General features: G+C 36.2%; 2 protein-coding genes across 2 annotated transcripts; both read right to left on the bottom strand.

The window, feature by feature from the left end:
- Positions 1-110: 110 nt before the first annotated feature.
- On the bottom strand, positions 111-17,022 carry LOC103718895 (heparan-alpha-glucosaminide N-acetyltransferase-like). Its single transcript, XM_039117640.1, has 13 exons — positions 16,821-17,022; positions 15,809-15,946; positions 14,245-14,326; positions 12,563-12,639; positions 12,212-12,318; positions 7,209-7,338; positions 6,959-7,075; positions 6,793-6,878; positions 4,879-4,945; positions 1,875-1,953; positions 1,685-1,776; positions 604-747; positions 111-356 (listed from the first exon to the last, which is right to left on the bottom strand). Exons 1-13 carry the CDS (start codon positions 16,944-16,946, stop codon positions 321-323), a joined length of 1,281 nt encoding a protein of 426 aa, XP_038973568.1. The 5' UTR covers positions 16,947-17,022; the 3' UTR covers positions 111-320.
- Positions 17,023-18,049: 1,027 nt separating this feature from the next.
- Positions 18,050-27,717, bottom strand: LOC103719231 (histone-binding protein MSI1-like). Its single transcript, XM_008808371.4, has 5 exons — positions 26,963-27,717; positions 25,877-26,029; positions 21,845-21,969; positions 19,392-19,487; positions 18,050-18,508 (listed from the first exon to the last, which is right to left on the bottom strand). Exons 1-5 carry the CDS (start codon positions 27,626-27,628, stop codon positions 18,280-18,282), a joined length of 1,269 nt encoding a protein of 422 aa, XP_008806593.1. The 5' UTR covers positions 27,629-27,717; the 3' UTR covers positions 18,050-18,279.
- Between the last annotated feature and the right edge of the window lie 237 nt (positions 27,718-27,954).

Genomic DNA, 27,954 nt, shown 5'->3' with positions numbered 1-27,954 from the left:
AACACCACTAGCACATCTCCTGGCCCCACAACACTAAAAGGGAAGATGGTGATTTTGCTTTAGCGAGCCTAACTTGTTGGCAATAAACACAAAAGAATGCACTATGGTGCTGCCGAAAATATAATGGTGTTAATAGACTGCTATTGAACACTAAAGTATTCAGAGTTACAACAGTTGGCATTTGTTACTAGATATTGCGAAAAGACAAGTCTCAAAACAATATACAAGTACCAAGAAATTCCATAGCTCTGAAAAAGACATGACCTGGTAGAGCGACACATTAACATTTCACCAAAAGAAAAAAGGACCTTCCATGCAATTTATTTGTGTATAACGAGGGATACAACCAAATGGACCTGAAATAAAATAGAATACCAATCAAAGACTGAATATGTTATGTTGTGCAACTCTAACCATCTCTACTCCACAGACAAATGCATACAATCATATGTTTGCTGCAAAAATGGATCATGTATGGCAACTCTAGTAATACAACTGTTTCATGCTTTATATGGAAAGTTGCGTATCATCTAGCCATATTATATAGATCGATCCAATTTTCTGTAATATATATCATGCAAAGAAGGGAGATGTGATGCTTACAATGTTATTTTTGGGGTTCCTCCAGTAGAATCCTTGCAATGCAATAATAGCTAAGTTACATGCTAGAAGAACAAAGATGCTTAGAGAATGCCTTCCCATCCACTGAAACACAAAAGTCGGACAGCTGTACCCATAAACATCCACCTGTAAAAAAAGCAAGTACATGCAAGCAAAATTAAAGCATTGCATAAAACTAAAAGAGCATCGATTATAAGTGATCATCTCATACATATTTTATTTTTATTACATAATATGTACCAAAGCCAAATGCTAGATAAAATATAAGGTAATTGAAAAAAAAAATCCATTTTACATATTTCTAGTGATGCAAAAATTTGAGAAAGATGTGATCACTAGCAAATTGCTTGATGCAGTAATAATATGAGCATATCTAAGCCACTTGATGTTAAAGCTAAATGATGAGGTATATAAGCTGGAAAACCAAGGATCTGCTTCGTAATAGAGGGGAAATAGAAAAACAAGAAAACTCCAAAAGACTTTCCCACATATTGTTTTAAATATAGCAAATGGGCTCTTGCTGTCCACAGAACATTTAGTAAAAACATAATATATATAAAATAATAATAATAATAAATCATATTTAGTTATGAAGAAATTAGTTAGTCATGGTTAGGTTAGAAAGTAGAATCTGTGGGTATCCATGTTGCAATAAATTGCAATAAAGTATATACATCTTTGTAAAATGTGATATTTACCTGGATGTGACAGAAGAGTCTAAGATAGCCCCACAGTTGACAAAGATCTATCATAATGGTTACCAAAATTCTAGTAACTAGCAAGATGTATACGCCCAGAGTTCAAGACAAATCTTTGTTTAGATGGTTAGCAACATTTTGGACATTTTATCAAAATATTTTTAAACCAAAATTTCAAAATTCCATAAAATTTTCTTCTGTTCAAACCACCAACATAGTTCAGATAAGTATTCAACAACAGCATATTCCAAAATTTGTATGTGTTACCCAGAAAACACCAAATCACATGAATTTCCCAATCACATGCATGAATTACATCCCGTGGAGTATAGTTTCAACATCTCAAGCAATGTTTCGAAGCTCACCAACAAATATAGAGCACAAAAAGTTAATCCTGCAGAGGCTGTTGTTAGCAACGTATAACTGATTGTGTTCAGTGATTTGTTGAGGGGAATACCTACAACAAATAGGTAAACATTTCAGCTGAAACAGAGCAAAAGACAAGCTGTAATAATCAGATAGTCTGAATAATGAACAAGTGTAAGTAGAACATACCTATAAAGGCCAGAAATAACCCAAGGGCAAAAGTTGAAAGTGAATATATTAGCCAGTGTGCAAGCCGATCTTTATGCTCCTGAAACATTTGAAGGACAATAAACTAAATGGACAAAAGCAATAAAAACGTATACAAAGGCCAGTTTGGTCTCCCGAAGTTGAAGAATGAACAGGGCAAGGAGATTAAATCAGGGGAGAAAAAAGTGTCAGACAGGAACTTGACACGCTTAGATGCAAAAATAATACATACACACATACATACATATCTATCGAGTTGGTCTACTCTTCTTCTGGAAGGATCAAGGACTCAATCCTACCAATCCAAAATGAATGATGGAGATTCTATACAAAGGATCTACAACACTGATTATTATCTACATCAGAAGAAAAAAAGTACTTTAAAACCAAAAATCTTGTCTTTTGAAGGTCCCTGGCCTATGCATCAAAGATCATTTGCCTATGCATCAGGTGACCCAAAAATATACTATTCTAGCAGCTTGATATGATGTTTTGCATGATTTATGATTTAGAAACACCAAATCTATTGAATTTTGGTATATATAATTTTATGAGGTGTAGATCATGATCAATGGTGTAGATTTTCAACTTGTACGCTCTATGATATAGTTTGGCACACTGATACTATCACAACCATTAATATTTGTGCCCATTTGATGTATGGGTAGGAGGCTTCCCAAACAGATGACTTTTGGTTTCCTAACAGTTTTTATGATATACATAATGGTCAACGATATAGATTTTCAATTTAGAAAAATCATCATGGATCAGTAGGATTGAGACCTAATAATCTTTCTAAAAGGAGAGGAAACGAACTAGATATATGTATCATTCTATTTTCTAATTGAGCCGTGAGTTCCATAGCTTTGGGAAAGTAAACCATGCTTTAATAAAGAAAGACGATGATAGAGTCAAGGGAGAAATCCACTTTGCTAAAAGTCTAGCTCATGTTTCTTCTTCCAGTCTAACAACGACCCTTCTCTTGTTGTGGAAGGACTTCTATCTATTATACACACTCACAAATATAGATACATACATATATACACACACAAACATGACACTTGTCTTGTCATGGAAGGACTGCTTCCTGACATGTAGTCCAATCCATGGGAGGAATCGCCCTCATCCTAGTGCAAGCCAGCTTTTTTCGGTAACCCCAATCTTCCTCTCCCCATCAATGACTATGCTCCCATTGCATCAGCCTTATTTGACCATTTAGTAAGCCTTCTACCAGGATCACAATTGCGACCTTGACTAATCTATAGAGAAGCTGCCCTCTATATATATATACTATCATGGTGTACATGCCCTTGTACAAAAGATGGACGGAAGATATGTTGAGGGGACTTCAGGAGCAATAACTGTCAAACGGGACTCCCTTGGATGTGAAGTTGAAAATGGGTGGATTCCATTATAATAGTAGGATATTCACACACAACACAATATGCACACGTCTACGTATATATTTGTGTGTATATATAATATATACATGTATATATGTGCGTGTGTGGTCTAAATTTTGAAGTAAATGAGCCTCTAGATGTGGTATTTCCTCAATAATTCTTTCCAAGCCCTAACTTGTCACATGAGTCTGAATTTCATATTTCCGGATGTGAAAAGAAGTATAAATATCTTCATATACCAGACGTTCGCTAATTAATACTGCGTCTTCAGAATTGTAACCTTCCCATGGCATATAAGCTACTAATATGTTTTTTCCTAAAGCAACTTCCCTACCAACTGCAGCCACACTAACCGCTAAAATATTTCCTTTTTTAATGCACTTACCCTACCAAACTTGAGGTCACATATACATAGGTACATACATGACTGCATGCATATATACATACATAAGTACATGCATACATACATATAGACATATATACATATATACATACGCACATATATAGAAATGAACTCCATCATTGATTTTCAATAGGAAGCAGTTGAGGCTAAATGTTCTCAAAAGCATTCTAGCTTAACTCTATATCTGCGTTACATCTAGAAGTATAGCATTCATTAAACAAAATGCCAATACATGTACCAGCTTGTTTCCATACAAGAAATGGTACATAATTCTTAGACATGTCCACCTACATTATACATATATACATACATACATTATAGAAGTGTATACTGCCATCACTGATTTTCACTAGGAAGCATTAGAGGCCAAATGCTCTCAAAAGCATTCTAGCTTAACTCTATATATGTGTGTTACAACTAGAAGTATGGCATTCATTAAAGAAAATGCCAAAACATGTACCAGTTTGTTTCCATACAAGAAATGATACATAATTCTTAGACATGTCCAAACAGCACTGCAGTTTCATGTTAGCGAATTAACAAGCAAAGGCGGATACATATTGGAAGAAGCAGATGACCGGTAACCAATGTGAAACGCATAAAGCACTCATTGTCTGGAGAAATCAAGAGGTCAGCAAGCTCATGTATTACTCTGTTAGCCTCATCCATATCATGACTGACAGCAGCCAAAATTCAGGCCATAAAGAAAATTCCAGTGAACATGAAAAATCTCCTATTTGTCTTCACAAACCCTCATAAAAACCTAAGCCAACCTTCAGGTCCACACACACACAAAAAAAAAAAAATCATAATAACCCTAAACCCACAACTTTTAAAAATAAACATCACCTTCTCAACTCACTTTAAATCCAAATTCAAGTCAGGCTATAAATTTGAGTAGCCCTAGATTTTCAGATTTACTTGTTCATATCTCCATTAAATTCAAAGAGTTTCTTTCAGACCTATATGCTGTATATGGTTTGCAAATTGCCATCTTATTGTATAAGCATCATAGAGTATTGTATACCATTTGCAGGTTAAATGCAAAACCGAGTCTCTGCACATGTTGACAAATAAATCAAGAGATGCACATGAAGGATCTACGTGGGAAGCCCTCAAAGAATTTTGCCAAAAAATGGAACAAGAAACGGCTATAGTCATCTCAAAGGAACTCTCATACCTCAAAGTGAAGAAGAATGTGACCAAAATGAAGTCCCATTATGCAAGTCACAGCAGCCATCAAGGATCTATAAATAGTTTTGAAACAATGAATAAGTCACCTGAATTGTAAAAAAGTATTAGGTATTCTTAAGAATAACAAATGAGCTCCAGAAACAGAAAAGTTCATCAAAATAGCAATAAAATGAATAAATACACATGCATATACAGATGACTGAGGATTGCTTTTGTTGGAGTGGATCCTATTATACCTTACAATAATGCATCTCTTTCACCTTACCAGAAAACTACATATTATGTTCAAATGTTCAAATATCCAAGTCAGATGATGTAAGTTTGTTGCAATTATATATATATATATATATAGATATAGATATAGATATAGATATAGATATAGATATATATTCAGTTCAAAGTCTAATATTACCTATAGGACCCATATAGGTCAAGCTCTACAAGATACATGTAAGGTGCTGCACTCAGGGAACAGTAGGCACAGTGTAGCACAAGTATGCAACCTACAGTTGATACTCCGCAGATAATACAAAATTATGCTACGCAAGCATCTTTTCCCTTCTTGGATGGATTTAGTTTGATCAAGAGATGTTTTTAATGTACATGTTTCCCTCTTATACATGTGAACCAATTTGAGTGTGTAAGAAATGGTTGTTTCTGATGAAGATTAGTGAGACATACACTGCTAACCTCATCAAAAACCCCAAATCACAAAAAATACCAAGATTACATGAAGATTAAGGGAAAACACACTGTAATCCTCATTAATAACCCCAAACCACAAACTAATACCAAGAATTACATCATATAGATCATATGACTTGCTTTAAAATGCATGTGCATATGTCACAAATGAGGCAAGCTTTAGGCAGTTTGGGCTCAGAATAATCATTTAATATGAGTGTTCAAGATTGGCTCATGTTCAAGCCAAGATCAAAAGTACCTATGCAAGTTCCACCAGTAAGCCACTGGAATGAGGCAATTCTCAAGCTGAGCCCGAGCTGACAAATAGTTTTGTAAATCTGAAAATTGTTCAGTCTCAATTCTTTTCCAAACAAAGCCTTGAATATAACTTGAACTTGGCCCGTATTCTAAATGACAAGAAACAACTCGCCAGTTATCAAACTAAGTTTGGGATCTTCACAAACAGCTTGGTTCATTAGAAGCCCTACTTATGACAGGTATCAAACAAGATTGATGTTTATCACCTTTTATAGCTGATATCATGGTGAAGACTATGCTATAACCCAGAGCAATACCTTCAGACCATGTAACATGGAGTACATCTGAGCATTGGATCCTTTCTGTATCAAAGAACTCCTTCATATAGAGCCAACCGTTATACCAATCTTTGTGTTTAAGTTACAAGTGCATGTACTTCAGGATAAATAAAAGGGTCTGGGTATAACCGCCAAATAAATTGAACCATAAACTCAATCACCCTGCAAGCACGTGCATGTACGTCATGCCAATGAAGGCCTTTGCATAGTGGATATTGTGTTGTACAACTGGTGTAATAAGCACCAAGGAAAACTAACTATCTGAGGTTACATATTTTCTGAATATATCATTAGGAAAACTAAAGCGATGGCAATCCTCTAATGAGAAAAGAATGGTTCAAAGTTTCAAACAAATAGGATAACTCAACCTTATTATTGCAAGATAATTCTATTGAATCTCCCTAAGGATTACCCAATTGATAAATCTAATTGTTATAATACACTTTTGCTTAGAAGTCGGTATGGTAATATCAAGACAAGTTAACATAATATAATAAAAATGACAGTTGTCCTATCAAACTTCACAGTACATTATAAGACATTAGAAACATGAAAGAATTAATTTAATTGAATACACAGTTTGATATACAAGGATATAAACAATAAGTAAAACCAATTACCCCAAAATGCCTTCTGGATCAAATGGAGCCTGGCACCATGAAGGTGAGGTATTCAATACTTGACCATCCTCAGCAGTCCTACATTCCTATTGATTAGAGACATTGGTTCAACAAAGAATGCATAAGTTCAAAAATAATTTAATCATTATATACCAGTTAAGAATACCTTTAAGTTTCTATACACAGGTTTCTTGTATAGGTGATCAATGCCAAGGACATAGCGATCAATCATTCCAGCTGAGTTACATGCTGGTCCAAGATCACCTCTTACTTCACACCTCACCTTTTAAAAAAAAGATCTAAACAAATTACAAAAGTCAAGTAATCTTAATACAGATGTATTTAGTATAACAAGCATAAAGACTAAACAACATAAAATATACATTATGCAATACATAAACCAATAGAGATCTTACCGTTTTGATAACATAGCTGCTATTCTGGGAAGAATTTGAAGACATCTGTGGAACCGTAAAGTGCCAATCTGGAACGTATAAGCCGTATAACAGCCCCAAGTATATGCCAGAGAGCAAAAACACAATAACCCTACGAAGTAGAACAAACAATAACAAAAAAGAATAAGCTCTGTTACTAGTAATCACTATTCATCATATCCAGTTCTTAAAGAGTATTTACAGGGATCATTTAAACATCAAAGACGATGACAATAAAAGATAGATCTGAATAGTCATTGCTTGTATAGATCTGAATAGTCATTGCTTATTCTACCATTAAGAAACAAAACATGAAACAGTATATCAACGTTACCTGCAAGTTGATACTGTGGAGTGCTTATCTTTATATTATAAATGCTTGATACTGTGGAGTGTTTATACTTTATATTATAAATGCTCTATACAATATTTTTTCTTGTATACCGGTGTGTATACCACCATGGTGAACACACCATCTTCAATCTTCTGCATATATTAGGAAATTGACCTCATTAATGGGTGGATGCATTATATGCCCCTTTCTGGCCCTTAGTAGACAAGTAGCATAGCACAGAGTCTTGCGAGCACCCCATGAGAACTTCAGGTCAGGATTTGTGATATGTTACATACACAGTCGATATCATTTGCTACTCTATATGATTAAGTCTAACCTGATTATATTTATTTTGCTACGGAAGGTTTGGACACATCATCTCCTCGCGAAGTCCAGATTACTTTCCGCTCCTCCCCGTTTTACCAACACAAACAGAAAATCGTGGATAAAACAGCAAATTTAATGAAAAGCATAGGGCCTTTTACAATGGATAAAATGATGAATCCTAGGTTTATTTGTTTTAAAACACTGAGAACTGTTTAATTATTTTGTATTTTTCTCCAGCATAGTTTTATGGCAGAATGGGACAGAGTTTAGGTTCAGTGCAAAAACAATGTTTTTTTCCCAATTGCTTTGTGAGAATAATCCGTAAAGTGGAAACAAAAGAAGCAGAGCCACCTAAACAAATAACATCTTATATCAGGGAGTGGAAGACCAACTGAATGTCTCATGAGTTAATATTGTGTTAAGCATTAGACATTTATAATATTTGCCTTTTAATTTAAAAATAAAAGGAAAGTGCAAATTCTACATCCTGTTCAAGCATTAGTATTTAATTTTGACAGATGTAATGAATAAATGAAATGTTATCCATGCGTTTGAACATTCTACAAGAAAGCAGACTTGTGTTTATAAATGAGTTAAAACTTGATATGAATTTTATGTAATCATATTATAACAAAAATCCAGTATTAGCATTACACAGCAACGGTGTCAGTCACACAGGTGTCCTCAAGAATCCAACATTACAACTACAGAAGAAATGGGATGAGGCACAGCCATCCAATTACTTATTAACTTAGCAATTCTTTTATATTCTAGAATACTCTCTCCGGGGATAGAGATGGAAGAATGAATAAGACGCATAGTGTAACAGCAAAGGAAATAAACAAAGTCTGACAGCAAAAATATTAAAGTTACAGATGAGTGGTTCTGCAGAAGAAAGACTAAGATGCACAGGTAGGTCAACAGGAACAAGTAATAGACATGTGGGAAAGATGTTAAAAATTATAGGCCAGCATTAAACAGGTGTTATGAACATCTCTCGATCCACAGGTTTGGCCAGCAACACATATAAAGTAATATGCAGATTTATTTAGCAGCATACATGAAGTAACACACAGCTTTGCCAAAGAAATTTGCATGTAGCAATCAAATGAAACCAATACAGACAAAATTAAGTTGATAAGTTGAGGCAACAAATGGATAAGGTGCATCCTTCAAAGATCATCAAATAGATGAAAGTTATAACCATACAAATGATCCAAACATAACTAGAGCAAATGCATAAATGAGCATTGGTACTGAAAAAAGAAGTTTAAATTTCATGCATTTATTATAAGTAAATAATCCTTGTGAAGGGCCATTGTAGCAACAATTTGAAAAAATTTGGAATATACAACTGTGAATGCCAACAAAAAGAATACCCTGGTATCATATACTTCTTCTCAAGAATTTATGTTCATTAATATCAAATACTTTGGAGAGATCTAATGCAAATACCTTGCATCTGTAATGTTTTGTTTATAATTATTTTAAAGGAGAAGGTATGGATTATAGCTCAGTTGCTTGATATGGTTATTTTGCAATCTTGCTGCATTCAAATTTACTTGGACATAACCCCAACAAAAAGTGTCAGGAAATGCTGCTTAAATTTTTACTTTTCTCGAGATTACATAATAAAAGAAACCACTTTATCTAGTAAAGCCTAAGGCACTATTAATTGTGATGAAAAAGAATTGCATGTGACTTATTGTTCAGAAACACAGTATGTAAGCTTTTGTAGATTTAAAAGGGGCTGTTTGGTTGCCTGCAATTTCACATGCCTGCGATAGTATTTGCAGCTGCAGGTAGAAAATTCTGCATTTCTGTTTGCTGTCGCAAAAGGCTTTTTTGTTTGGTTTCTTGTCAGTTGACAATTGCAAATCCCTTTGCATCTATTTGCTTGTATGATACTGAAATAGGTGTCATAACCAAAGTTTTAAATACCATGGAATGGGAATGTCCCAATTTTCCATGGAACAAAATGCTCTGCATCCTCACAACGAAGGTGGATGTCCTGTCTTGTCCTGGTCCATTTCTTGGGTCATCTTGTCCCCACACTCAGAAAGGTGCCCCATCCCGACACTCATGACGAGCCCGACCGTCCAATCAGTATTCAAAATCTTGGACTCATAATCCTACCGATGACCTAGTAAGGTTGCCCTCTTGGAAGCAGCGAACATTCAACCAACAACAGTCACTTATTGACCTTTTCAAAATTGGGTTAAATAGTAATGCAGTATACTATTAGAATTGAATAATATTTATAATAATGATGCAACATAACATAGTAACAGTATAAAAAATATTACATATAACCATAGTATAGTAATATAATAATACAGTAAATATCTCTTGTAGTAATATTATAATTATTACCATTATTATAAACATCACTGGATCATATTATAAGATACATTCATATTTTTTTGTTTTACATGTCATATATTTTAATGTTTTGTACTATATATGTTATAATTAATATAATACTATATTCTACGTTAAAATTTATGATAATAATACATTAATAATATACAATATTAATTAGACTATATTACCATATTTTAACATTATTATAATCAAGGTATGCAGAACCGACTGAACCGATGTACCGGTGGAGACCGGTACCGGATCGTACCGATACTGAACTGGCCAACCGCAAAAAAAAAAAAATCCGCAACGCGCGCGCGTCCTCGTTTTAGCCACGGAGCAGCGTTAAATGCCCTCTGTGGCATTAAATGCCCATGCCGGGCCACGTGGGCTCGCTGCCCCTTGCGGAAAACCACGCGCAAGCGCTGGGAACTGCATGCAGGCGCGGATCCCTGCATGTGGAATCGTGCGTAGGCGCAAGCGATTCCCCACTCGCGCCCGGACGCCCTTTTTTTTTTCTTTTCTTTTCTTTTTTCCCTTCCCTTCTTCCTCCTTTCCGAACTCTCTTCCTCTCCTTTCTTCCCCTCTCTCCTCTCTTCTCCTTCTCCCGCGAGCAAAGAAGGAGCCGGAACCGTGAGCAAGATGGGTGATCCTCGTCGGTCTGAGGCCCAGTGCGACAGGTAGGCTTCTTCTCTTCTTCTTCCTCTTCTTTCTTCCTCTTCTTTCTCTTCTTCTTCCTCTTCTTCCTCTTCTTTCCTCCTCTTTCTTCCTCTTCTTTCTCTTCTTCTTCTCCGATGCCGGTACCGGGCTTGTACCAATTCGAACTGCACCGGTTCGCACCGATACGGGCAAGGAGCCGTTCGATTCCGACCCCAAAGGGGTTGAAACCAAATTCTATGGCTGTACTGTACCGTTGCTGGCCGATACCGATACGGTACAGGTTCCGACCAGTTTAGCAGACTCTGACTATAATAAACATTATGAAAATTATTATAATATTATAATAATTATGTAATGTTATTATACCAAATATTATAATATTATACTATAACATTATAAACATTAATCTTTAATATAACATAACTATAATGATTCTTACTATATTACTGTAGCTATAACTATTACTTTTTAAATAACAACATATCATAATGACTATAAATATCATTATTACATGATAATGATTATAATAAGAATTATGATTTTATTACTATAACCATAGTAATTTAACTATCATATAATTATTATAACATTACAAATAACAACTATATTACTATGTTACATAATTATATTACCGGACTATATAAAGTGCAATGTATTTTAATTATTATAATACTACATAGTAGTGAGTCAGTGACTATAATAAGAATTACAATAATATAATAACAATGTTACTGTCATTACTATTATAGCAATAGTAATGTTATTCTTATATGATTATTAAAGTTATTATATTTTGACAAAAACTACCTGATATTAAAATAATTATATATTATTATAATAATAAACAATTATTGATAGCGTATATTGGTATAATAAACAATTGATACACAACGTGTTAAAATTATATAATAGGAGATCGAGGCTGATCACTAATGCAATGGAGTGGAAGTCACTCCCACCCAAAGCTGCAAGCGAAGGCTGCAACTCTTGCAGCAGGTCCACAAAACTGCATCTAGGTTGCTTGCAACTGGTGTGACTTGCAGGGCAGCCGAGCAGCTGTAAATGTTCGCCTGCAAGTCACTTCTAGTCACCTTGCAACAATTGGATCCTAGATAAAAGCAAATAACACACCCTAAATGAAACCAAATATATCAGCACCCAGAGCTATAATTGATCCAGCAATCAACACTAAAGATCCATTGCTCATAATATAAGAAGCTGTGCAAATCAATAATCTCAATGATAATTTTTATATTGTAAGTTTGTAACCACCATAACATTTGTCTCGTCAGTTTCGTACCAGTGAAGATAATAGTTCTTGAAGAATCCACTTCCCGCATCCTTCACTGTGACGCTTGAAAGCCATATTTCACATAAAGCAGCAATAATGTATCCAATAGCTATCCTCTACACCTCATGACAGATGAAATGTGTAAGTATGCCACTCAATAAGTATAAAGCTGAAAAGAAGAAAAAAGCTGGAGATGTACCGGACAGAGTGGTGACAAATATTTAAAAACAATCATGTTACAGTTATATAGGAGTAGAGCTTCTCTAGGAGCTATACACACACAATCACACTTAATATCAAATCATTTAGAAAATGGAAAAAGTTTTCAGATATTAAGGAGATGACTTCTATATATAGTACCTGTAGAATACCAAGCCATCGAATTTTTTCAATATCAACACCATAGGTCAAGGAATTTATACCATGAAAATAACCACCTGAAATTAAGACGGGAATAACTATTCTCAAATAACAATAACTTCAGTAAATATCAAGCTCAGAGAATTCAAACTCAATTTAACCATGAATCGAAAGTTAAACATCAAAAACTTTTCCAGGTCATGTTAAGACCAAAGGAAAATTATTAATCCCAGATGCACAATATGGAAAATATTGCTGAGACAGCATGCAGCATCATGCTTGGGCTGCTCTTGATACTCTTAAGATGATATGACAACAGCAGCACTGACAGATTCCCCCCTCCCCCCCCCCCCCCACACACACACAAAGAAAAAAAAGGGTTTGATAGAACAAAATGTGGTATAAACTGAAGCCCATTCAACTTAAAAATGTTGCATAAACTGATCCTTGGATCCACAAACTACATAAGAATTCGAGCATTTCACGAGATTATCAAGAACTTATAACCAGGTATGGGTACTATCATTGCTGGTCTGATAACTGCGATCTGAAGTATGTCACAAGTAGCAAGCGTTCAAAATCTAACAGAAAAGTAAACAAAGCATGCTGATACAGAACATTTCCTTGGAAGAAAATTGAAAGCAATTAAGAAATTATATCTTATACCAAATCAAATGATCAAGTTACATATTGGCTAACCAAGTGCACAGAAGTCCTAGAGAGATATGGCTAAAAAGGGTTATTTTATAGTTTAAACATTAAAATTGTTTGACTTTATTATACTTAACACTATATTATGCTGTTTTAAAGTAAACAAGATAAACTGATGATATGGTTTCTTAGGCTAACACATCCAAATTTAACCGAAATCTCACACGTTAAATCTATTTTGATGAATCAAGCACAAAGTTTGAATGAAGAAAAACAAATCAATTAGTAATTACACAGCTAAAGGAAAAATAAAAAGATTAGGAAAAGATAGGCCAATCCAGTATGCATATAATGCATCATTTCAAAACCTTGCACATCATTCCATGACTTTGCAAGCCAATAGTAAATCTAACATTTTATCATATCTATTACCTCACTAATGTTGGAAATTGCACAAAGCATCAATCCTCAGAGCTATCAAAATGTGGTGGAAAGCGACTCTAAAAACCATCAGGCAAGTTGAAAAGCCACAAAGATATAATTCAGAAATCAATAGGGTATAAAAGTGAACTAATATAAAGCAAATGCCAGTCTACAAAAACCAAGTTGCTTTCGTTGGATCAGAATCATCAAATAATATTCCACTTTGCATTTGGACTTCTGTTCAATGCATTTTAATTTTACATTGCTGAAAAAGTAATGGTTATATTGTGGTCTACATAACACCATCTTGCCCATAAAGCATATCAAGAGATAGAGGCACAAAAATATGGGGTAGTGATTAACTGATTGTTTATGTATCTTTTGGACCAATATAAGAAGACTGACCAGACACAGCACAGTTTCTCTGGCTTTGACTTTGCAGGTTTCCATGTACTGAATCGATAGTGTTCACAAGGTATAACATAAAAAATAACTATGTAAACAGTGAATTTGAATAAAGTATTGCCAGAAACACTGACACTAGTTAATCACCAAGTAAATTTGTCAAAACGTTTGCAAGTGAATTGTTCAGGATTCAAGATTATTACCTTGAAGAAGAATACCAAGCATGAAGAGTTTTACTGCCCTTAGCATCGCTTTATGTGTTGCTTGGAGTTTATCAGATATTTTCTGAAAGCAGCAAGGAAAATTTCCTCCAATCATTAAAATCAAGAAAACATAAGCAAAAATGGTATTTAGCAATTCAAGCCAACACTGTCTTGAACATATATGTGTTAGAAAAGCAGAAGCATGATGTTACATAAAATTTAACTTCTTACAACAGCATAAGTAATCTATTGATTACATTCTAGGAGCATCATTTTACTTAAACAAGCTTCACATTTTAGCATACGAAAGCAGTCTCGATGATTTTGCATTTTGTTGTCCATCAATGTGCAAATTCAACTTGACATATGAAACAAGTAATATAGAAAATCTGAAAGAAAATCTAAGAGAAAGTTAAAGTTGCTCATTGGGCTAACAACCCGATGTATTTACTACTTACTGGTTGATAACCCCACATTCACAAAACACCAGCCAAATTGACACAATGCTTCTGAAATCCAATTTAAGGAGGAAAAGGAGAAAACTTCAAAACTCGGGAACATAAATTTCTGCTTAACAGAGTGAAATTAGGCTCTAAGTATCAATGGAAGCATTGAATGGCAACCTGAGTCCTTAACTGATCAAAAGTGAAGTTAAGAATCGAATGTGTAGCATTGAATGGTATAGAAAAGAAGGGCACCATGGCATTGTATTCAATGCAACAATCAATTCCTTTATTTATTTTTATTTTTTTTGACGAAACAATGCAACAATCAATTCCACTGATGGGAATTACTCTAGAATGAGCCGATCTTCCAGAAGAATCGTTAGATCTCGCATAAGGGGTCCTGAACTTGGACTCAGGGCTCTAATCCCATGAAGCTTGAAGCAAAGAGGATGTCAGATTCATTGCAAACCCTTTACATCAGAAGGCAAATACTCTGCATATAATTATAATAGGCACAATCCTTCATGAATTAGAACAATACATTTAGGGGATGCATATATTGTCTAAGTTAGGAAGATGGACCACAAGGTAATTCTTATATTGTTGGATGACTGACTTTCAGTCATCATTGGTAAATCAGTTAGTCAGATCGGTCCTAAAACATCCCATGGCTCATTTCAAATTTGGGCAATCCAATTCAATAATTTCTAACTTGTTGGAGTGCCTATAAGATAAGAATTTCTAACTTTTGGATGTGCAAAAGGTTGACAGTTGAATCTGAAAATAGAGTGAAGAAATCATCTGCACAATTATCAAATTACTAAGATAGACGACAACATCTATCCACACTTACGAATACATTCTGGCCAAGGGGTAACACAAGCATCACAAACTGCAGCAACGAAACACATACTAGCTTACAGAATTTAGTGAGGAGGTTGTCAGTTTACTCAATGTTTTCTTAATTGTACATTAAATCTTACAAGACAAGCTAGTCCATACATTTGAAATTATATCCGTTGGAGATGACAGGTTGTAGATATTAAATGCCAAGGGACAGGTCTAGCATATACTGAAAAATGATGAGATAATTTACCAGAGAAAGGACATCTCAGTACCTTGTAGACAAGTGCGAGAGAAACTCCAGCAATGAAAAGAAAAAATGGCATCACGAAGTCTGCTAGGCGCACACCATTCCAAGGGGAATGGGCAATAAACGGAAATATAGAACCAGCATAATCAACAAATATCATGAGCTGCAATATTTTTTTTATAAAAAAAAGAGTAAGATAATACCATCATCTCAAAGCAGATATCATCATTAGAGAAACTGACTAATTATCAAATTGAAAGGAATGTAATTCTAGAATCGTATAATGAAAAGAACCAACTGAAACATTGTCTAAGATAATTATGTGGTAGCATTGAACAGATAAAAGCACTCAGTGCATCAACATGAAATCTGCAAAAACTTGTTGAGCACATTGGGCCACTTAACATTTACCAATACAGTGCAAACCCAGCAAAGTTATCAATGCATTTTAACACAATGCCAATGAGAAGAAGAGCTTCACCTATAGAAGAGATAAGTATAGCTGAATTTGCAAAACCCAAGATTACTTATCGTGACAAAATCGGCTCAGAATCGTTGTACGTTTCCAATAGCTAAACAAACCTTTATAGCACATCCATGTAAAATCCCGTAAAAATCAGAAAAAATGAGACCTCGGGAGGTTTATTTTCTAAACAATTCAAAAGCTAGGGTAGTACACTCCTATCTCCAAATAATCTCACACTCTCGGTGCCCACCATCCAGTATCCAACCTAACCAATAGATCTTGCCTCATAAAAATATCATAAAAGCTCATCGATTCATCACAAAAAGTTTCCTCTCAGACCCCTGCTCTCAAAATCAAGAAAAGGCCTCCCTGTCTGATCTTTCTCTTCTTTTAGTTCAAATGTCTCCAAGAAACCAAGAACCGGAGATGAGAAAAAACAAACCCAAAATCACACATCCATTGGAATTCAGAGCGACTGTTAGAAGGAAACAAAGAAATAAAGAGAGAGAGAGAGAGAAAGAGAGAGAGAGAGAGAGAGAGAGAGAGAGAGAAAGAGGGCGGGAGAACTCACAGCGATGGAAAGGCCTCGGAAGGCATCGAGAGAAGCGAGCCGAGGGCTTCTGGACCCCTTGCTCTTCTCCTCTGATGGTGCCTCCCCTTCCTCGCTCCCTCCGCCGAGTGGGACGTAGTCCGCCATGGCGAAGCTGCGGGCTCGCTGGGAGAGCAGCGATTTGGGCAAGACAACGATGAAAGCGGGCAGATGTCATAAGATCCGCTCTGCTGGAGCCCGTCATAGAAAGACCGTGGTCGCCTCCTCCTCCCAACTTACACTCGCTTTACTCCGCCTCAATCGCAAGTCTTTGGACCCACGGATTCTGGTGCTTCGCTCGCTCGATCGCCCGATAATGCCCTCCTGGGACATCATCCGACGGTCAAGGGTCGGTAAACGACAAAGCGGGAGAGCTAAGCGAAGTGGAGTTATGCAACGGGGAGACCTCAACGGAATCTTGTAACTAACTGTCAGAGATCCGTGACTCGGTGTTAGCTGTGGATGTGACCTGCCACGTGCCTATCTGTCCAGCGATAATGTTGGCTAAGTGATCTTAATACCTTTCATCGTGCCCACTTGTATCACATGTTTTAGAACCTACGACAGCAATAGTATGGACTAAAGATGACAATTAGATCAGTTGGCAAAACATGTACTTAATTGGTATTGGATTGCAATAATCTCAGTTTGAATCCCTAATTTCAATTATTACATTATGATTACTGTACCACTAAGTACTTAATTGGATGATATTATCCCTTTGTTCTTTAGGCAAGAGCCCGCAATTTCGATTCTAAATGGCATCGGTTCTCATTTTAATCTTTGATTAGCAAAATCTCAGTTTGGAGTAGGTATAGATTCTGGGTGGGATTAGATCCCCTCTGGGGAAAAAAAAGAGAAAGAGGCCATAATTGATGGTTTGATGATAAATTCACACTGTTCTAACATGAGTGCAACTAACAGAGTCGAAAAAAAAGAGATGGCGTAAAAATGGAAGGACGAATACAAAACATGTCCAAAAAATCTCTCCGAGTGGCGAGCAGTGATGTTCACCTAAAGGAATGATTTTGGTCTACATGGCTATTCAATGACCACCGATGTTCACCTTCTCAACAATATCATTCCTATCAACCAAGTATGCCCACCCCAAGTCTGACCGAGTTTCTGCCACAAAATAGGCTTTTAGGCCTTCTTTTCAAACTTTCATGCAGCATGCCTTTCCTAAAGGATAAGCAGCAGCAAGGCAAAAAGGAAAAGAAAACGCTAATTGCTTAACTTAGAAGTTCTGTGTACGGAGTCTACATTCAGTTTCAAACTAATACTATTAAAACAGAGGAAGAAGGTGTGTCTGACAATGATTCTAAACATAGCGAGTGAAGCGTGCAAGCATTGCATAGCTCAAGGGAAGTCTCCCATACATATGCTTGCATGTTTGCTCTACTCCAACAGCAAAAGCAGAAGATTACGAGAGAAAAAAAAATTATGCGGCATACGGTTGGTCACCATCTTCTGTGTTATAATCATCTTGATATATGCTCTCTCCCATCTGCCACACCTGGAGAATATTATCCTCGGCTACACTGGCAATGACCCATGGCTCATCGGTGTTCCATGAGAATTCTGAGATTTTGGCAGTGTGGCCCCCGTGAACAAAAAGAAGCTCAGGTGGTCCATCCTCTGAATCTTCTTCTGCCTGCTCATCTCCGATCCTGAGCATGTCATCGAATCAAATTAAATTTTCGGGCATTATTGGGAAGGATAGGAACTAAAGGTACAAATAAAGCATTAAAAGATAAAATAAATAAATGCATGATCCAGACACACACACACACAAAAAAAAAATGTATAGGATATAAACTTGAATGACAAACCCAGGCTCCACTTAAGTGGTAGGAACAAAATGATTCAAAAGACAAAAAAGGAATGAGTAGCAGATGCACTAGCATGCCACCTAATGACGGAATCTGGTTATCAATGGGTTTCCATATGATTTTCATGATGTAAGTGATAAAATGTTTCCAACATAACCATCAGCCAAGATGTTTCCAACATAATGTAGGCTGTCAAGATGTTCTTTACATAGGCCTAATTTATCCCATGACTGACCTACCAAACTACCATATACTAACCTATTGTCATCGAACATCGCCCATTCTCAAGAGAGCAGCTTCTATTGATGTTCATGTACAAAATATTTTATCTATATTGATCTAAGTTGAGGTATGTCCTCATCAATGAATTAGTTCATGAAAGCAAGCTTATGAAAGAGGCCATACTTTATATTTCAAGGCAATCACAAATTGGTAGAAGTATGAACACAAGCCAGCTCAAAAAATTTTCTCTTACATATCCTTTAATGCAGTATCGCATGGATGTTTTTTCTAATGCTTCACTTATTCCTTATTAACAGTAAATTGTTCTATGATCTAACTAAAAAATAGCATATTCATAGCGCATAAGAATATATAGAACTTTTTCTATTTTGGTTCTAGTAAGTGCCATAGAGATTATTATTCCAGGGATAAAACAAGAAACGAAAGTCAACATCCAGCTTGGTAATGCCATCTGCATTTTGCACTGAACGTTGCATACCTGGAAAGGTCCCAAACCATCAGCCTTTTGTCAGCAGCAGAAGAGGCTAAGACAGTTTCATGTTTAGGGCTCCATTCAACCTGAAGTGCTGGTCCTCTGTAAAAATTAAATAGTTAGATATGCTTTTCTCATTTTGCATGGAGATTAAATTATCAAAAGATAATACAAAATCCCATATGACATGCTTCTGAGTCATTAGGATGAAGAAGGACAATAAAAACTGATACTCTATCAAGGCCTAAAAGACACAAGGACTGCGGGATGCCCTTAAAATAATATAACCAGGCATCAAAATTAGAAATAAGCAGAACAAGGCAGCTTATTTTGGTAAGCGTCAAAGAGACTCTGGTTGGCCTGGATAGAACTTTTTTATATGGAGACGCATAGAAATGGAATTCAAGATTGTAGGAAATTGAAAATGCAGAATCAGAAGTACAAGAGTTGAAATTATGCTAGCTCAGCTATCAAAAGGAAAAAAACCAAATTCGCTGTCACAATTTCACATGCACTTGTAAATAGCAAAACCTCACATGCTGAAAATAAGAAAGCATGCTACTATGAAGGGTAATTAAGGAATCCTTTTTGCAATGCTCTTATGCAGAATTGCAGATAGCATATACATTATTGCTAGCAAAATAGAATTACAAAAAATGAAGACCATGAAGCTTATCACGGTAAGATAACCAAATACCTAATGCTACTTTCAAATAAGCCTCCTCTCAGGGTTCTGTATGCAATAATAGCAAGTAAATCCTGATATGACAAACAAATATTGAGCCCACTAGAACTCTAAACATGGCATCTTTAACACCAGTAACCAAGGCAGGTAACTGTGATTTCCTCAAGCCTTATACTTACATGGGAGAAAAAGAATTAACACTGAGTATCAAGATGAAGCAGATTTTGGAGAACCTTTTTTTAACAAATTTCTTATTGCACCAATAAATTTGCACTCTTTTTTGGTCCAACTAATTTTATACTGTAATTCTTTTACAATATATATCAATATTACAAACTTAACATGCACCAATTCACGAGTCTCATAGACCTATAAAAAGTGTCTCGTACAAGCAACACATAATGGGGGCTTTTTATATAACATCAGCAATAAATGAAAAAGTAGAAAGTGTACAAAGCATCAGTGGGTCGTATAAAGAGCAAAAACTCCCCAGGCTCTCCATAAGTGGCTATTACCCCCCATTGCCTTGCAACTTTGTCCTCCCATTCTCAAATGATATCCTGACTTCAGCTGATGAACATGTTAGTCAAATCTAGTTCCAGACTCAGGTGCTATTACCTTCCACTTGATGCACCAAATATTGCTATATGATTCCACCAATTTCATTTTTATAACTACATGTTTATATTAATTGTGTTCGGTTCTCATATACAATAGATACTAAATTAACCATGCTTTGTGCCTAATGAATTCACCATAGTCAGTTGCACATCTAAAAAAAGACAAACAAAAACCCAGCATTCGCCACCCAGCATGGGCGGCTCCAGCTTTGGAAAAGCAATAGTATTAGGAACCATGGTTCACAATCAGTGCGGAACATTCCATACTGGACATACCATCCCATTCAGCTACCAAATTGATGCATACCATACAAGTACAAAATCGATACCATACCATAGAGGCACCATTTGGAAATTGTGGATCCATATCCCTTTTATTCTTTTTGCCAATTTGAGATAAGACACATGCACATTGACTCACCATACTACTCATGCTATAGATTAGAAACCCCCTAATATAATCCTATGAATTCTTGTCTACGAAATTGCAACAGCAAGCATAATATAAAACAATTTTTATTTCAATTGCCATGTGCATTTCATGGATTGAATATATAACATGATGACACCCATTAATTATCTTTGTCTATATAAGTGTTTTGTACAGAAAATCTCCATGTAGATTTCAGAGTGTTGTATAGATTTTTTGATCCCAAACACTTGATGCTTAGTAAATGCGCACTACACATTTAAGCTACTAAATTCACACAACTGAGGCTTGTTGCTCTCTCTCTCTCTCTCTCACACACACACACACACACACATATTCACCCATTTAAATCTGGCATGCAGTACCATTAAAACAATGCCAGACATCAATGCAATGTCTTAAATCAGGGAGACATGATTTGCTTCAAAATAGAGGAGACAAAGACAAGAAAAAAGAAGGCTAATTTAAGGCACACAGATATATCTGAGTTCATAATCTTTAACACCCTATGAAACAACTATTACATAGAAGTAAAACAAATGAAACACTTTTAACATGCAATTCACAGTAGCTCAGGGAATATCTTAGAGAACATCTGAAGAGACAGATTTAGATGAAGCACATATAAACAAAGAATTCATAATTTATTAAAACAATGGGCATCAATCTTGTTACAAGAGCAGGTAATAGATATTGCTCGATGAAAATTGATGAGAGCACATACGTGTGACTAGAAAAGGTATGCAAACTTGTCGTCAGCTTCCGTAAATCAAACAGGTTAACTGTTGTGTCTGCAGATGCTGTAGCAAGAATCCATTCATTAAATGGGTTGAAGGATAGAGAGTTAACCTGCGACACTAAGTCTATTAGTACCATTTTTTGCTGTTAATTGTGCCAAATAAATGTAAAACCACAGCTATCTAAGGCATTATAATATTGAATAGAGATGAAATGTTAGTAAAAGTACGAGTGAGGCGTAGAAGCCTTCTGACCACTCAACCATGACTATCCAGTTTAAAAGAGTAAACTCATTACTTTTACACATTTCTCTGGCAACTCACATTAAGAGTGAACTCACTATACACACCTCAAGAAAAGCATCATAGGCCATTCAAAAATTAATATAACATAAAATACTTAAAACAAACAATTTTTCAAATACACAACATGATATAGTTTTTATTATGAGTAAGCTTGTCCACAGCCCTTGTCAGATTTGTAATATTTGTTACAGAAGAAGGTACGCGAGGCTACAAACCTGTAATATCCAGTATCTTACATTATTCTAAAGATTAATGTTTGCTTGTAAGGATAAGTCCTGTTGTTAATATTTCTTGCACAAGTACGTATCAGTGAGTAAACTATAGATGCCAGCTGCAAATAAGCTTGTGGGTTATGGTTAGATGCAAATTCCCAATAACTACTTCTTAATAATTTCCATCTACCTGAGTTCAGACCTCAGCGACTCATTCCTGACATATTATGGCTGATTTAATCATTGAGCATTTATGGTATAATCTGGAACTGGATTGTCCTCTCTACACAGTTTTACCTTCAACATTGCTATTAGATATTTTAAATGTTCTCTGTAAAGGATAATGTTTTCATGTATTTCTTATGATGCATGATATTTCTCCCTTCAGTTGCAAAGCACCAGGACTTCCAGATCTTTATCAAGAAAAAGAAACAGCATCCCATATCTTTCTTGGATATGGCTTCAGCATTGTGCACGTACAAGCTAGTGTTATGTCATGTGTATACACTATTCCAGTCAATGATGAAGAAAGCATTAAGGAATGTGTTTATTATTTCCAGATGGGTTATTGAGCCAAAACCCAATCTAACAGATGATTTCCTTAAGGTTCCTGTTATTTCATATTGAACTAGGTTTAGATTTCCATATTTTGGAGAATTGGATCTCATATTCAAAGTAAAATCAAAGTTTTCATTTATTTTGCTAAAATTCCATTAGACAATTGGTCTTTGTTGCTGGTTGAACATGTTGTTTCCTAAAAGAAACACTTGGCAATGGTAAACTAATGAATACCAAAACAGATCAATGAAACAAGCAGTGATATTTAAGGGATAAAATGTTTTTCATCTAAACTGGAATTCCTCCAAACTAGAGGAAAAGGAAAAAAAGGACAAGTTCAAATACAATTCATAATGATCCACTGACTTACACAATTGTCTCAGCTGAACTCTGAAACATTTTTGTGATGATGAATTTAACTCTCAAAATGATGTAGGATAACTTGATGACCAATTTCCAGTTCATGATAACAAAGATCATTTAACTTTCGATGGTTATAAACATTTCAACAGAGGAACTTCCTTCCAACAAATCTAGAACAACAAGGAGCTGTAAGTAATTTTCTTTTAATTGCAGTTTCTATCTTGGTCTCCTACTTTTGGTGTTTTGCACATTGACCTCTCTATTCTTTTTCTTGTTCACGTGCACTCCTCTTTCTTTCCAAAATTTCTTGAACCATGGATGCAGCAAATCATGTTCCTCCATCTCCGTATCATTAGATTGGACATTTGAGCCCTACTGCCTACTGATTAAGCTAGTTGTATGCAGAATTTAAACATAAACTGTATGCTCCTGATGTCCATTGCTTAAGAAATTTAAAAGTGAATCACCAAATCTCAGCACACTTTTGCAGGTTTGTATATAGGTGGGGTTGTTGCTAGGTATCTCCCTTTGTTACTTGGATATGGGTACATAAATTGGCTGCAGTACATCTCTAAATACCATGTCCTTCTAATCTATAAAAGTTTCTTCTTGCAGACTTGTACCCAAGTATCATGCCCAAATCCATCGCTAAGTGTTGGATTTCAGTATTTTAGGGTAAACTAAAGACAAGTGATATTGTACAACTGCAACCTGGTGTTCGAATGCTGATATATAATATAGATATAGACAAATATGTAAATACAAATATATGCATTAATGAATAAAGATGTATAATTTTAGCTTATGACACAGTAATAAGAAATAGTAGAGCCTCTATCAACTAATTTTATATGCAAACACATTCTCACACTTAACACATTTATATTCGCTTCAAAACTTCTGAATTGAAATTGTCATCACATATACACACTTATGTAGGATTTACAACTAACACTTAGCATGATCAAATTTGATAGGGCAGATGGCTGACATGATATATTGCATTATAGCATCAATAGATAAAATGACCATATGTGCTAGGAGAACAACTCAAAGTTCTTGATTTCCACTAGATTTTATCAAAAATGAGCCTCTGTCAAATGGTCTGAAACTAAAAACACTTTTTTGCATCTGTCTTATGATGATTCAAAAGTTTAATAATTGCAGTCATACTATTTGAGAGAGTTGGCTCCATCATTCCAAATTGAGCTAAAAATTCAACTGAGGCAATAGCAGAACATCTATTCTTGTGACACAAACCATTCCCCACCCTAGACACACACCCATGTATGTATTCTCTTTGCATCTCAGCTATTGGATAGCAACCCAAGTCCTATAAAAAATATTGAGATATTGAATCATGTCATCCAATTGTTTGTTGACAAAACCCTAATTCATATTATTTCTCATCATTTTTTATATTATAATCAGTCAAAACTCCTTCCCTTCAACCGAACCCATCTTCTGAACTTGTTCCACCCATTGTAGCTTTTTCTTCTAACCCACCTATCACACACCATGAACTCCATCGTGCCACCGCGTGCCTCCATTTCCTCCATCCATTTTGGCTGTACTGATATAGATAATGAAACAAGTAGTTACATAAGTGGAAGTAGAAAGATGGGTGCAAGATGAAAAAGGTACACACGGAAGATAACAGATCATCAGAATATAGCCCTTATTGCTGATTGCTAGAATCAGAAAAAGTGGTTTTAAGAAAATTGATGGACCTGTTGGAACCTATTTCATTAATAATTTTCACTAAATCAGGAATCATAAGGAATTGTTTTTCCTATTTAGCTCTTTGGCTTATTTTCTGCACCATAGTCCATAGAGTCAAATGGAGTTCCTTCTGATAAACCTTGTCTTTTTCCCTCTTCTCATGGATGCCTTCCAGGTCTAGTTTTTCTTCCCTCTCATTTTAAATTTATTCCAGGTTTTTGGAACCTCGGAGGGTAGTTCCTTGGTTGCACAAGCTTACAGTGCATAGCAATAAGATAGGTTCCTACTTTCCAACTTTCCACCAAGATATCTTGGTGTGCCAATCTCTTACTCTGGCTAATATCAGGTTCATGTCCAGCATAATACTTCCTCAACCTTTGACACGTCATACCTTGATATTCAATGCCAACCCAACCCCATATTCATGGAAAAAGGCTTCTCACTGTTTGGTATTCGGTACCAATGTGATGGTTTATTGTCCATCGATTCCCACTGAAAATAAACATCAGCCTATTCTCATGCATCATTTGTTTTTAACTACATTATCTCAGATTTTTCCATGATAATTTATGTATATCAATGACATCATTTGCTATATCTTCACGATGAAGGTATTCAGTCGTCATGTTGAGAATCCAGCTCAAAAACACACCATAATTCATAAAATATAAAATAGAATTATTTTAAAAGCAAAAAAGTAAGATAGAGATGTTAACAATTAAAATCAGTGGCTAAATGAAAATTATACATGCACAAGTACAATAAATGCATGGTAGGAAACCAAAAAAACACATCCAGTTACCAAAAAAAGATAGGGTGTGTGCATGTATGTAGTATTGATATCGTAAGCTGCTTCACCTCATCCTGGTGAGCTATAATTGAATGTTGTGGCTTTTTTGATGCAGATGAGCGCAAGTCCCAGATCATCAATAGATGATCATCACCAACAGACCCAAATAGATTTTCATTTTTTATGTGCCAAGCAACATCTTCAACAGCAGCTTCATGAGCCTAAAACAACATAAACAAGTTTAGAAAAGTATTAATTGCATAACTTCTAACTGTCAGAGGTAACAAGTAAAAGGAACAAAAGAAAAGAAAGAAGGAGTCTAAATTTCACACGCTTAAAGAACTATACATGATCTCGTACAACTGCAATTTCTAGGCACAGGACAATATAAAAGACTTTCTTATAACAAAATAGCAGTAATATAGCAGACAAAATAAAGAAAGAAAGCAATCAGAGCACTGACCGATTGTTGATATACCAGAGACAGTTCATATATTCCAGAATGGAAATTCAGCCTGCTTCCTAAGGCTTTTCTAAAATTTAGTTTTCTACTGACAAAACTGAGTGCCACTTTCAGGGAAACTTTTTACAACCCCATATTCTTCTAAGTAAGCAACAGTTTCTTCATTGAACAAAACATGTGTGCAAAAAAATTAAAAGCACCATCTCCCTGCACTTGTATGGTTGGCTTCTATCAACCATTTATTAATGATCTGGAGCAAAATATTATATTCAAGAATCAAGACCATCTTTCAAGCCATGGAACTTGTACCAATGTAAAAGCAAGCTCACGTAGGCACTATCTTGATGATGATAGATGGCCAAAAAGGTATACTTCCCTCCCTCCCTCCCTCCTTCCCTCTCTCTTAATTTAGATATATCAAACAATGAATGTGGTTATTTGGGGTTATCTGGAAAGCTATATGGCAAGTTCCTCTGGCATCACTCAACATAATTTTCCTGTCGACAAGCCCACAAAATTTTGCACTAAACTGTACTAGATAAGCATTCTAGTTCCAGACATTGTTTGTTCCAGATATGAAGACGCAATTTACTGAGAAGTTTTATAATAGTTTATTCCAAAATTAAGTAAAAATCTCAACTTTATAGAGCAAACCAAGCTACAAGATGCTTTTTTATTTTTGAGAAATTACCTCAAACACATCCTTGGCATCAAGAACCTTCTCTTTCGGTGTCACGCCCGCATCCCACAAGCAAATCTTGGAATCATACGAACCGCTCAAGAGGTACCCCTCCTTGAGGGAACTCCACGAAACCCCATACCCTTCAGTATCGTGTCCTCTCAGCACGAGATCCGGGCCGCCAGTCTCCCCCTCTGGCGGCCTCGGCGGGCGGCGGCCGCAGTCGAAGACGTGCACCTCCGACCCGCACGTCTTGGTGGCCACCAGGGCGGGGTTCTGCGGCATGTAGCGCGCCCGGTTGACCTCCCCTTCGTGGTGGACTGTCTGTGCGATCTCGACAGACGGGATGGGGACATCAGCGGTGGGAGGAGGGGGAGGGGAGCCCTTACCGGGGGGAAGGAGGGGGAAGCGGACGTCTGCAAGCATGAGGAAGTTGGGGGCTTCGTCGGAAGTGTGGGTGCCGAGGATGAGGCGGTGGACGGGGGCGGCGGCAGCGGAAGCGGAGGAGGAGGAGGAGGAGAGGAAGGAGGGGGTGGAGGTACAGGAGAGCCATTGGACGGTGAGGGAGGGCCATTCGAGGGCGTGGGAGATGACAAGGTCGTAGAGGAAGGGGGTGTTCTTCTTCCAGACCCGGTATTCCTCCGCCTCCATGGCCAGAGCTTCCTCCCCTTCCGCCATTTTCCCACTTTTTTACCCTCGCCCGAGAGCTGTCTCGTTCCACCGAAAAAAAGAACTTGTCTCGTCTCCCGCCAAAACCCTTGGGTTCTTGTGGGGCTAGGGCTGCTCGCGGGCCAGAAGCCCCGATAGGTGCAAATGGGATTATGGGACCGATTCCGCTGGTTGGGTCTGACCGTATTTCAGATGATGTCGTAGGATTTATTTATCATACATGCTCGAATTTTTCGTTCGTTTTTTTTTTAGTACTTCAGCCAAAAAAAAAAATTAATCATAAAATGGATGGATCATATATATATATATATATAGTAGGAATATATCTAATAAAA

Source organism: Phoenix dactylifera, unplaced genomic scaffold, assembly GCF_009389715.1.
Source record: "Phoenix dactylifera cultivar Barhee BC4 unplaced genomic scaffold, palm_55x_up_171113_PBpolish2nd_filt_p 000254F, whole genome shotgun sequence".
Lineage (NCBI taxonomy): Eukaryota > Viridiplantae > Streptophyta > Magnoliopsida > Arecales > Arecaceae > Phoenix > Phoenix dactylifera.
The sequence above is the reverse complement of the archived record's forward strand: the minus strand, read 5'-3'. Positions and strand labels throughout refer to the sequence as shown.